This window comes from Amborella trichopoda, chromosome 11 (genome assembly GCF_054954075.1).
Source record: "Amborella trichopoda isolate Santa Cruz 75 chromosome 11, AtrichopodaSantaCruz75HAP2 v2.0, whole genome shotgun sequence".
In the NCBI taxonomy this organism is placed as follows: Eukaryota; Viridiplantae; Streptophyta; class Magnoliopsida; order Amborellales; family Amborellaceae; genus Amborella; species Amborella trichopoda.
The window spans coordinates 10,264,990-10,278,249 of NC_142346.1; the positions used below are offsets into that span (position 1 = coordinate 10,264,990).

The following is a 13,260-nucleotide window of genomic DNA, read 5'->3' on the forward strand; positions in this document are numbered from 1 at the left end:
ATATTTTAAGGCTATCATAAAAATTTTCAATATTGAAACCATATTTTTCAACATTATTTGAAGGTGCAGTTCGATTGTTGAGAGCCTCGGCTCTATACAAAACCGCACCCTTCTATGATCCGCAGTATTATGGATTCGCACGTGGCTACAAATCCAATCGAGGGCACTGCGAAATCCACAGCACTTCAATTTGTGGCGCCAGACGTCCACTATATAAATTTCCATCCTGCCACTTATCCTCTCCGTCTCTCTCACTGAAATATTCTCTGTAAACAAGCTCTGTCCCCTCGGTGTTGCAGGGCTTTTGAAAATCGTTTCTCTTCCCAGGGTTTTAATGGAGCTTCTCCAATAGGTGTTTTGGTGAACGGTGTAAGCTGAAGGTATTTTTAGGGTTTTCTTCCTCCATTTTCTGTTCCACCGTGCGTATTCTTTTGTTGATTGTTTGATCATTTCATTTGTTGGATGTCTATTTAGGGTTCTTCTCCAGTCATAATGTTTAGGTTTTTAGTATTGATTGAGAGTGTTGATGTCCTGTTGTCAACACTGTGTGCCGATTAATGGTTTGGACTGGGTTTATGGGGTTTTCTAGGATTCATTTGGTGAAATCCTGAACCAAAACTTCCTTTTTTAGGTTTCCTTGTTTTTTTTTGGGCAAATTTTTGGGATATCCTGGAGCTACGTTCTATGTTGAAATCAGTAATTTAAACCACTTTCTAGTGCTTATTTCAACTTTTATCGATGGATTCTAGTTCTAGTTAAGGTTCTCATTATCTTGTTTGTTGAAATTCTCTTTAATTTCCTCGTTTGATGGCTGATGCATGTAATATGTTGTCAAAGTTGCATTCTACTCTCTCATTTTGCACACAGTCTGTGGAAGACACTTTCCATCTCTGCAACACTATCCAACCTCTTCGAAAGCCCAACTTTCCTCACAATCTCTCACCAGCCCCCCTGACAATACCTACTGAACGCCCCCAAACGACCACCATTTCCCTCTCCAACACACACAATCTCCAAAAACCCCTTAAGAAGCCCGTATCTCTGTCTACCCAAGATGCCCATCTTCACCTTAGAGAGAAAGTTCTTTATCTTGAATCCATAGGAGTCGATACTGTGCGCTTAATCTCTGATTACCGTCCTATAAGCTCTGCATCTATACTTGACATGAAATCGGTTGTTGGGTTCTTGGAATCAATAGGTATTTTACTTTCTGACCTTGATCGGATCTTTGGCATGTGCCCCGAGATATTAATTTCAAGTGTTTCCAAAGACCTATTACCTGTTATCACATTTCTATTGAGAGAGGTGAATGTATTGGGCTCAAATATCAGAAAGGTCATTATAAGGCGTCCTAGACTGCTTGCTTGCAGTGTTGAGAAGCAACTTCGACCTACTCTTTATTATCTTCAGTCAATTGGAATTGAAGAGGTTCATAAATATACATCTCTCCTATCATGCAGTGTCGAACAAAAGTTTTTGCCGAGAATACAGTACTTCCGGGAGGTTGGGTTTTCTCGTAAAGATGTTGAGGTCATGGTAAGGAGGTACCCCCAACTTTTTTGTTATAGCATAAAGGGCAATTTCGAGCCAAAACTTCATTATTTTGTTGAGAATATGCGCCGTGATTTGGATGAATTGAAGGAGTTTCCTCAATACTTCTCCTTTAGCTTGGAAAACAGGATAAAGCCGAGGCATATGTTGTTGTTGGAGAATCATATATATCTTCCTCTTCCTGTTATATTGAAGCCAAATGATAGTCAATTTCATCGTAGAATAGAGGTGTGCATTGGTTCTAGTCAACCATTGAAAGGCTCCCCTTTGTGGAGTAGTGGGTTCACTGAGAATGTGGACATTTCTCCCAATTCAATTGTATGTAAGGAAAATACTAAAATGTTGCAATGCGTTTGATTAGTCATTCATCTATCCATTTTGTTAATATTGATGCTTTTAATTGAGGTGATATATTTTGAGGACTATTCTGTTCGTGGGTTGCTATTTCTCAAATATACATATTCGTTACAGTATGTTTTGATCAAAGTGTCCATTTCTTGAGTGTAAATAATATGTTTAGGATGCCAGATAGTTTAATCAATTCGAGAGTTTGAGAGAACAGATGTTAAATGACATGTTTGATAATAAAAGATGTGCTCTTCGGTCTTTTGAGGGATTATTTAATTTGAGCCCTTTAATTGATGAAATAAATTACTAGAAGAATGATTTAGCACCAGGCAAAATGGGTATATGCCTCAATGAAACCTTGTGGATATGGCTCGAGATGACCTTTTCTGTTTTGATGACTAAGTCCTCCAACTTTCAAGGGCATCTTTGTCGTTACAATATCAATGTTTACTGATGGGAATCATGGGATCTCTCTCTCTCACACACACTCATGCACACATACCAAAACTGGACCAATATGTTTTGTTTTTGGGTAGTTCAGTGGGGAAGACAGGCCCCTACCCGTTTTTTTCAAATTGATTACGAGTTAGCTTTTTTTGAAGGTGTCAGTGAGTGGTGGCTGTGGGATTGAAAACCAAAATGTGGTAACTAGGTATGGGGGTACTACCACCACGACCCAGACCCTTTCCCGACAAGACCAATATGTCATGTTATAAGGTTTACCCTTTGTTAGTCTGTTTTCTGAAAAGGGGGCATTAAAAGGGAAGGATGTTTCTACTTGTGGGTTGCTTTGTCATATGTGAAAAGGCAATCTCTTTCTCTATCATGCCTATGGATTAGTTTACTGAAAAGTGGGGCAATGCTCCATGGATAGTATCAGAAAGGCAAGGAAACATGTGATTTCCATAAAGCGTAAGAGCCGTGACAGTGATTGGGCCATGAATTTGCTCCCCCTTTTATCATTCTTGAGACGATTTCTAGTGTGATACTCTTGGGCCAAGCTGGTATGGTTTTCTAGAACTTCTATGCTGGCAATGAAGATATAAAAAATCTATGGCTGCCGTCCAAGCTATAAACTTAAAAAATTTAGGCTTCTTTACTTCATAGCTCTGTTTGACTGTTGTCAATTGTTTCTTGATGTCTGCCGAATGAAAGGCTGCTCCCATTTAGTCATCGATAAGGTTGTCTTTATCATTTTCTTGTGTAAGTGGCACTCCAAGTGTTGCCCATGGTTGCTCTTTTGCAACTAGTAGGATGGCAATGGGCAGCCTAGGCCCAGCCCCAGCCCAGGCCCTGGCTACTCCGAGCCTGGACAAGGCGCCTAGGTCCGGCCCTTGGGCATCTCTGCGTAATTCAGGGGTTGTAGCCCAGTGCATCCCAGCCTTGTCTTTTTTAAAAAAAATAAAAAAAACTTCACTATCTAGTTGCCCAAACTGGCCTGACCTAACCACTGATGGGCACAGGCCAGGCTAACTAGCTCATGCATAGGTTTGGGCAAATGGCAGGACCTGTGGCCCAGTCTGGGCTGAGAGCTGGGCAGGGACCTGTGGCCCATTCTGGGCTGAGAGCTGGGCTGGGCCTGTAGGGGCCAGCCAGGCCAAGCTCCATTGTCACCTTAACTAACTTATTCTCACGCATATATGAGATTTAAGTCTTTATTTTTGTTTAGGTGGGCTATCAGATTTGATTCTCAGCAGCCAAGATTGTATGATTATTTGGGGTTGGCTTGATTGAGTTGTGCCATAATATGCTTCAATAGTGACATGCCTAACTTACCATTATAAAGGATGGTTGTTTCAGATTAATAGAGAGGTCTCTCAGTCAACATAAAAGAAAAGGAGAATTAAGCAGAGGGAGCAATGCGAGCTAGGGTGAAGGCATGGTTGGATCGACACAAAATTTATTACATACAATGGATGATTACTTGAAAGAAGGTGGTGTATTTGTTGGAAAGGAAATGCAGAATACGTTATGTTTTCCATGGAGTTTCAAAGTTAAAGTAGGCGAGCTTCAATTGTCAAGCTATTAAGAATGGAGTAAGACTGCGAGCAAGATGGGATTCCTTTGATGAGTTAGGGAATTATAACATTGTTTGAGGTTCATTAGGACCAGTGTTCGACTAATCGGGCGAGTCTGCTCAGACTTGTCGAGTAACTTAGGCTTGCCACCCTAGCGAGCTCAAGTATCCCCGGGTTGGGTGTCCCCAAAATCAAGGATATTAAAAAAAATAATAAAAAATTCAAAAAAAAATGAAAGAAATCTATTCATGACATGTTTTTTTTTTTTTTGTGTTACATCATTTTGGCAAGCATTGAAAAGTATTTTGGTGATGAATATTTACTTTTTATATTTTCCCATCTTTTTGGGATTATTTCAAAAATAACTCCAGTCACAAATTGATTTTTTAAAATCTATTTGTTTACTATTTTTTTTAACCTCATGTAGATAGTTTTTCTTTAATCTACTTTAAACGCATATTTTTTTATTCTTTTTTTTGGGAACTTTTTGCAGTTTTAGCAAAAATTCTGCCTAGGTGGTGCTGGACTTGGGCCAGTTGCTCGGCCTGGTTCGGGTTACCGAGCCCATAACCAGTTTCCGCAGCCAGTTTGTGTAATCAAACACTAATTAGGACCGAAATTCTTCCAAAATTGATTCAATTTCCTAATTGCGACTCAAGATTCATTTTTCATATTGATACGTGATTTGCCAAGTTTAATCTGGGTATAGAGTTAGTGGATGTACTTTTTCTTCTTCTTTTTTTCTGACAAGATCACAATAGAGTTAGTGGTTTTATCCTAATTTGAAAACTACCTGTGAATCCATGGATATGAACATTTGTATCGGACTGATTCCAATGACGAAAAACATTAATCTGAGCTTCATTTTGGGAAGTGAAAAGAAATCAATTTAAAAGGCCTACATGACAAAAATGGAAGAGAAAACCGCTGGAACTTTGAATACGTGGGTTTGTCTGTCCTTGTTTTTTTTTTAAAGAAAGTGACAATGTAAGTAAAATACAACAAATAAATACAATAACAAAAACTTTCACAAATGTAGTGAATCATAAAACCCTAAGCTCGGTAAACAAATGCAGTGAATCACAAAACCCTAAGCTCGGTAAACAAATGTAGTGAATCACAAAACCCTAAGCTCGGTAAACAAATGGGGTGCTATAAAAAGATGGGTTCGGCAAAGGTTTTTATGCTTCTCTTATAATATAGAAGATCTATGCTTCTACCATCAAGCCATCCAATTTTGATCAAGAAAACCACTCACCGTTTGATCTTAGATCTGATGTTTCAAAGTATTTTATTTTTAGATTATTTTTATACAAATTGTCTGAATATGAAATTTGGTACATGCCATCTTTTCATGGGGGCGCACCTATAAAAAATATTAAAAATAATTTTTCGATAAAATATAATGACCAAAATACCCCTTGAAACTTTCAGGGGTATTTTGGTTATTATATTTCATTAGAAATATATTTTTAATATTTTTCGTTAGTTCGAGTTTAATAAAGGATCGGATGTTCAAATTTGGTGTCAAAGTAGTTTATAGAAAAAAAATTAAAAATAAAATAGTATAGAGATATGATATTGTGATTGGGGGCAATCTTAGCCCTCCATTCAGAATGGACAATTGGATAAGGGGAAGTATATAAGTTTTATGCTGTAGAGAAAGAGCAGAAAGGTTACCCTAAAAAGATTACGATCACATAGAACAAAGGATTGTGCGAATAGAAACTAGAGGAAAAGAGAGGAGAGAGTGAAAGGCGAGGGGACGAAGGATATAGATTACCGAGGTGAGAAGAGTGGAGAGAGCTTAGCCTTAGGAGAGAGAGAGAGAGAGCAGAGAAGGGACTAGGGGAAAACAGATAAAATTTCTTCATTACTCTGTTTGAGTTCAAGGAGAGAGAAAGAAAGAGGAGAGGAGAGGAGGGAATAGGAGAAAGAGAAAGACCAACACAAAGGATGGGCTTGTATTGCCTCTTGGCAACCTTGACATAGGATGAATTTAAGAATTGTGAATGAGGCAATTAATCTAATTCCCTGTACCTGTTTGAGAAAGGACGGTGACCTAGCCGATTTTAATGCACTTCCTGCATTACAATTGTAGGCTGGGTTTAAAACTCGATGATCTAGATTGGGAATCATCAATTTAGATTGTATTTAGCAGGTAGGTGATATGTGTTCCCTAAAAGTTGGTCTACGTAATCAAGTACAATATATATAAATTAAAAAAAAAAATTATTTTCTTATTCTTACATTGGTAAGACCACTCACAATGCCAATTACAAACAAATAACTTTTAAAACAAATAACTTTTAAAACAAATAAATAAATTGAAATAAATACGGTTATCACTTGCTACCACTATTAAATACAATTCTTTAAATCAAAACATTAACTCATTATTTTATGGGAAGAGAAGATCAAATCACAAATAAATATTTAAAGATATAAAATTATCGGAGATAATCTCAACCGGGTTTAGTGTACCCCACACCGAGTCTTTTCTTTTTGATGAGGCTCAAGATCTATGATCGGTCTCTTAATTCTCCTACATATGGAAAACCCTCTTAATGGCATATGGATCTTGATCTAAATCCAACTACCTAAGGCCTCAATGCTTTAGTCTTTTGCTCAAGCCCCTGTGACTTGATCTTTGGAGGAATGAGTGATAGATCAAAGAGAGAGGGAGAAATCTGCTAGCAAGGGCATCCTCCCCTTGGTTACCTAGAAATCAAACCACCACAAGCTAACCTTAGCTTGGGTGTGTTACCTAGAAACGAGAGAGAGATGACTTAGGTGTGCCCTCCTTGGCTTGAAAGAGATTTTAATTGGAGCGTGCCCCCTTAAAAAAACTTGGGAGAGATCTTGAAGCCCTAGGTAGGGCGTACCATCTATAGAGAGGTCTTTGAGAAACAAAGATAAACCCTTAGAGAGAGAAGAAAAAACATGTGTAGAGATTTTATGAGGTGGGGGTTTGCCCCAATTCGTAGGGTCAAATCTTGACCGTCGATCTAAAGACACTTGTGGGATGAGATATTTGAGTCATCAATCTCTTTGATCCACCGAGATTAGTTCGAGCCTTATCCTCCCTTTCCTAGATCTATTCCCGTCAAATCTTTAAAATAAAGAAAGTTTAAATCTTCTTTTCTATTTTAGTATATCCAATCCTTATTTATTGGATCAATCAATCTTGAGACTGGCTCTACTCCTGCCCTTTCTTGCCTTCCTTACTCTGCTACCTAACAGGGAACATCCTCATCTGCCCGCTCAGCGTAGTTGCTCCCCTCCCCCTGGGAGATAGGAAACGGCCTTTCCAATCAGTCAGTTTGTGTTCAACTTTATCAACGATGTGTGACCATTCCAGTTTCTTAGGTTTTCCTATGCAGATGGGAAGTCCTAAGTAATTGGAGGAGGTTATCTGCCCCGCAACCCCAGCTATCAGCGTAGGACCTCAGAGTAGATAGATCAATGGCTATCCCCATCATCTTGGATTTATTGAAATTGACCTTAAAGCCAGTCACGAATTCAAAACACCTAAAGAACAAGAAAAGAGTTTCTGCCTGTTCCGGTGTGGCATCGCAAAAGACCTATGAATCATCTGCGTATTGTAGGTGTGAAACCGAGGGACCATGGTTCCCAAAAGAGAAACCTTCTAGCAGGCCTGCTGACTGGCTAAATACTTCTGCCACAATGGAAAATAAGAAAGGGGAGAGTGGATCTCCTTGCCTGAGGCCCCTGGCAGATGGGAAGTATCCTTTCGGGGAGCCGTTGACTAGGATAGAGCAAAAAGGTTGGGTGTGGCATGCTACATCCATGATCGCCACCTTGTCCCAAAACCCATTCGACGTTGAGTTTCATCCAAAATAACCCAATCTACCTGGTCGTAGGCTTTCTCCCAATCCAATTTGTCCATGAGGCCTAATTTTTTAGCCAAATGATGGGAATGGATGCACTCGTGGGCTATTAAAGCCCCATCGAGAATATGCCTATCATTGATGAAGGCACTCTAGGTTGTGGAAATGACTAAGGGCAGAACAGTTTTTAGGCGGTTGGCTAGGACTTTGGATAGAATTTTACAGGAGGAATTAACTAAGCTTATGGGATGATAGTCCTTAAGTTCTTTGGCACCCTCAATCTTGGAGACCAGTGTTATAAAAGTGGCATTCATAGTCCTATGCATGACTCCCCTATAATGAAACTCATCGAACAAGGCAAGGAAGTCACTTCTGAATGTTTCCCAAAAGAGTTTGAAGGGTGCTACTGAGTAACCATCCGGAATAGGGGCTCTGTCTGAGTCCAATTGCGACAAAGCTTCCAAATTTTCTCCTTCAAAGAAAGGTCTTTCCAGCCAGTTGGCAGATTCAACAAGTAAGGTGAGGAAGGATAGGTCCCCCATGGGTGGTCTAAGGCCCAAGGGGGTGAAAACAGGGATTTGAAGTAAGTGACAATAGCCTGCTCAATATCGAGGGGCTGGTGGAGAACCCTGTTGCCCACTGCTAGGTGGGAGATAGTATTGTCCCTGTGACGACAGTTTGCGGTCTTGTGGAAGAAGCCGGTCTTAAGATATTCGGCTTTCAACCACTTGATCCTAGACTTTTGGTACCAATGAATCTACTGTTTTTTTAGGGTGCTTTGGTAGAAAGTTATTTTGGGCCACAAAGTCCGAAAAGAGGAGCATTGCAGGGGTGATCCTATTGGAGTTAATCCTTTCGAAAGACCATTTGATGACGTTGAAGTCCTCCCTATGCACCTGATAGGGTGAGGCATGGAACTGACAGTATTGAGCTCATTCCAGAGCAGAGGTCTAAGAGTATCATTGTTCGGGCCTTAAACGACTGTGAATTACGAGGGGAGGCCATCTGGAAATCTAGTAACAAGTATAGACACCGAAAATCTGGCTATGAAAGAAGGGGACAGAGCAAGAGAAGTGGGGTCCCAGACGACCAAATGCCTCTCGAGGCCCCCTCAGTTGGAATTGCTAGCCAATTGCAAGGGCGACGACCCCATACTTAATGAACTTGAACCACAGTAGGGGTGGGCATTTTCATTTCTGTTAGAGCCATAATGGAGGGCCCGAATTTGAGACAAGCGTCTCTAACAGCTTGTTTTTTATGGGGCATTTCGAGCTCGCGGATGTTCAATGGTAATATATGCATAGAGAATATCTTAAGCAGGAGGCATTCCTCGGGGAACGCTTGAAGAGACCCCTAAAGGAGGGCAACTTTAGGAGGAGAGAGAAAGAACTTGAAGAGCCCCTATCGAAGTTTGCAGAAAAAAGGAGATTCTGAACCTCGCGGTTGATCTTCCTGCTCACCCGAAAGCGCGTTTTAACTTCAGCTTGGAAGAAGTCAAGGAAGGCCATTAGGGCCCGAATGGGGGAAGCCCATAGCTTCCATAACATTAAGAATCTTCCCCTAGGCAGCATCGATCCCATTTGCAAAGCTTGAAGTCACCGAGGGGGGGGGGGGGACCTAGGGTCGCCGAAAGTGTCCACTGAAGCCAAGGAACCTTTGATTTCCAGGGATACTCGAAACAAGCTGGTTGGAGGGATCCGACACTCCCATATTAGTCCTTCCAAGGGGATGCAAACCATCTGCAGGTGTAGGCCAGAAGATTGTCGAGGTCAGTCCGTAAGGATCAGCATAGTCGGTGTCTCTCGAACCAGTAGCAAGAGGCTCAGGATCGACTTGGTTAACCACGGGGAAGGGAGGGGAAGAAGGAAAAGGGGTGAGGGGTAGAGAGAGGGGGTTGACCTCATCTAGTGCCACAGGGGGAGTAGGAGTGGGCGTGAGAACAGGGTTCAAACCAGAGTCGAGTCCGGGGGTCAAAGGGCAAACGGGAAAGCGAGGAGCTGGAGTAGAAAAGGGAATGTCATCCTGGAGAGGCGGCGCCTGATCAGGCAGCAAGAAAGTGGGGGGCCCCAGAAGATTAGGGGAGGGGGAGGGGAAACAAGTGGTGGGAGGTAGAGGAGAGGCCAAGGTGGGGGGATATAAGGACCCAGACTTTTCCTGAAGTAAGCGCAACAGAAGTAAGCGAGAGGCGGAAGTGAGCACGCGACGATAGTGCACGCACGACGGCAGAAAAGAGGGTAACAGTGTGGGCGCGACAGCGAGAGCGCAACGGCACTAGTGAACAAGGGGCATCACCGTGCGCGTAGCGTCGGCTGCACAATGCCGGCTGCGACACTACCATGCATGGTTAGTGTTCGCCACTTGTTTGCATGGGTTGTAAGTGCCACTTGTAGAATGCATGTTGATGTGGGAGCCACTTGTCCATAGTTTATTGCCTCTTGACGACACTTGGACAGCCACCCCACCCTCATGAGTACTTAAGCCTCGTCTCTCACCCACGTCACTCACTCTTCCCTCATCTCTTCTCTCTCTTTAAGGAAGTTTGGAGAAATAGCTTTGGAGGGCAGCCTTTGTTGGGTGGGTGAGAGCTGTGATAGGAAGATTGGAGAAGGCACCATTGTTGTTTAGGTAAGTGGATTTCTATCCCTTGCATCAAGTTGTATGAAGCATGATTTAGCCATGAATGAAGTTTGAGTTTAAGCATGAGACGAGACATGAGGTTGTATAAAAATTGGGTAAAAGAACAAGATAGCATGAATTATTTGTGCTCTGTTTTTCAAGAAATTTGACCTTCTTTGTATGAATTGTTAGGCACTGTTATCATTTCTGTTGAGCTTGAAAATTTGTGGACTGATGCTCTTGTGAGTCTAGTTTAAGCTAGAGTTGGTTTCATGTTGTTATCTTGGATGGATTTGAACTAATGGAATAATTTTTGGCACATGCCATGCTTGCACTGTGATTTTCCAGGGATTTTACCTGCTGTTGTGATGAGATTCTGACTGAGCAAATGATATCCAATTGACTTCAAATTACCACAATTGGCAAGGTCCATGAGTTTATTTTGAGTTTGGTGTTTATGACTAGTTGAGATTCTTGATAGTTTGGAAGATATGCTTTGTTTTGTGCATATATGTCACTGTTAGCAGACTGTGATAATTTACAGAAATATTACTTCTGTTGAACTGAGAGTTTAGACGCTAAACCACAACCATTGGAAATATTTCTAAGTCTATTTCAATATTCATGTTTTCATCTTGTTATGTTTTTTCGTATATGTAAAGTTATAGTTCGAAATATGCCAGTAGGTCACTGTTGACATTTTTAGTAAAAAGACATAATCGATGTATCTGATGTCTCGGAGTTCGACTAACCAAAATGTGTCCATTTACTTCCAAACCACTGCCATTTGAACGGTATATAAGTAAGCTTCATTTCACATGTTGAGCACTTTTTGAAACCTCTTCTTGATTTCGAGTTATGGGCTAAGTTTTAAAGACATGTCACTGCCTTCACTGCACAATAGATTTCAAATTTAATGTCTCTATTATTTTATACTTTTGAGGGGTCAAACAAGGTTCAATTGCTTTCAAACTACTCATATTTGAAAGATGGTTGTGTCTAGCACAAAATTGATTATGGAACTATCTTTAAATTTCCAGTGAATTGAAAGTTATGACCCTATTTTTAACTAGATGTCACGGCTTAAAATTTGCAACTGTAACACATGAACATTATTATTGTTAGTGTGTGACTTCGACATCGAGATTCTGTGACTCTAATAATGTTACATGCCATACCGATACCGCCACTCTGTATTTGTGATATCGGGTTTCTGTTATATGACTACTGATATCTAAATGCTACGCAATGGGTCCTCCATTGGTAGTAGACCTTCTGTTTCTGTTATATGAATACTGATATCTGAGTGTTATGTAATGAGTCCTTCATTGGTAGTAGACTTTTTGTTTTTGTTATATGAATACTGATATCTGACTGCTACACAATGGGTCCTCCATTGGTAGTAGCGTATATTGTACCTCGACTCCTATGATAGGAATGGATTCGAGATGTAACTGTAATTAACTGGGAGGGTCGCGCCCCCCAAATTGTCATGGGCACTACGCATTGGGTCCTCCAATGGTAGTGTAACACCCTCTCGCGTGACGGCACAAGAGAGGGTCGTGTCTTGCAAAGCCTCAACATATCGAAAACCCCAAAGCGCGTTGAGGATGTGTGTGTGAGTGAGGATATTATGGAGTGGGACCTCCACTTGTTAGTATCCTCCCTCCTGAATGAGGGTAGTCCTAAGTTTTCGGGTTAGCTTGACCCGATCGATGTGACTTCTACTTCGGGAGTAACTTGTTCTGTTCTTCTTATTTGAATTCGTCTGTTCTGCTTATTCGAATTCGGTATTATGTATGAACATCTGACTGTATCTGTACTATTTACAAATGTTGATGTCGTCTTGAGAACAAGAAATGCTTTGTTAATTGAATCTTACCATCTTTATGCGGCATTCATATATACTATGTTGTGTGACCATACTCTATGAGACAAATGTGATTTCTGACAAACCATGGACATGTTATTATATATTTACTGATAGTCAGGAATGTAAGGGCAATGATATACTCATTAAGCTTATTGCTCACTCCGTTTATTTCGTCTGTGTAGAGCATTAGTGCCTGATCGCGTGTAGCAAGCATCGGACCCGTGATAGCAGGTGTTTGGAGTTCAACCTGGATCAGGATTTTCTTCTTGGCTTTGTAGGTGCTAGGTGGCTTTGCCACGTATTTTTCTTTTTGTTGTAATATTTTGAGATGAATGTTAGGCTTGTAAGCCTCAAACCTTATTGTAAAGACTTTTGGAGATCAATGAAGTTAATGGTTTAAATTTATTGAGTTTAATGTCGCTTGATGGATGAGTTTTATCTTCTTATCGTGGTTTGCTTTGATTTAACACTTTTAATACGTATTGATGACACTCCCACCTGAGTGACGTACACGACCTCCGATCGCGATCCTGCACTTTGTTGCCTTTCGGTGGGGTCGGGGGGTGGGGTCATGACAGTTATGGTATGAGTAGCCAGGTTTGGCCTCGGAAGTTAGAAGTGTCTTTAGAATAGTTTTGGGTAGATTAGTAACTGAGTGTTTGTGTCTTAGGTTGAAGATGCCGAGGACACGGGCTAATAATGCAACCTTCAGCAACGAAAACACTGATGCCCTCGGACAGTTTGTTAGGACTTTAGGGGCCATGACACAGACGATGAAGGAAGCTATGCTAGCCCCATCTACCCCTGCCCTTGACTCGAATGATAGTAGCTTGATAGAGAAGTTTAGGAGGTTGGCTCCTCCAACCTTCATAAAGCTTGGGGGAGTAGAAAAGGCTGAGAGATGGAGAAGACAAGTGAGAAGATATTCAAAGTTTTAAACTGTACTGATGAGTAGAAAGTAAGGCTAGGCACTTTGATGCTTGAAGGGGATGCTGAGCACTGG

At 41.1% G+C, this 13,260-nt stretch overlaps 1 protein-coding gene and 1 long non-coding RNA gene across 4 annotated transcripts; both read left to right on the top strand.

Moving 5' to 3' along the window:
• Positions 1 to 176: 176 nt before the first annotated feature.
• LOC148779736 (uncharacterized) lies at positions 177 to 12,662 on the top strand. 3 transcript variants are annotated; one of them, XR_016044232.1, is made up of 3 exons: positions 262 to 380; positions 10,733 to 10,811; positions 12,440 to 12,662. It is a non-coding gene; the product is annotated as an uncharacterized LOC148779736 (long non-coding RNA). The 3 variants fall into 3 exon arrangements; XR_016044231.1 differs by lacking the exon at positions 10,733 to 10,811 and having other exon boundaries at positions 177 to 380; XR_016044230.1 differs by lacking the exons at positions 10,733 to 10,811; positions 12,440 to 12,662 and adding an exon at positions 3,700 to 4,149 and having other exon boundaries at positions 245 to 380.
• On the top strand, positions 375 to 1,976 carry EMB3114 (Mitochondrial transcription termination factor family protein). Its single transcript, XM_006854639.4, has one exon. The coding sequence runs from the start codon at positions 808 to 810 to the stop codon at positions 1,906 to 1,908; it is 1,101 nt and encodes a 366-aa protein (XP_006854701.1). The 5' UTR covers positions 375 to 807; the 3' UTR covers positions 1,909 to 1,976.
• Positions 12,663 to 13,260: the final 598 nt, after the last annotated feature.

Bases quoted from the DNA above. Each gene is read 5' to 3' on its own strand.
- EMB3114 (XM_006854639.4), top strand. From the start codon at position 808: ATGGCTGATGCATGTAATATGTTGTCAAAGTTGCATTCTACTCTCTCA.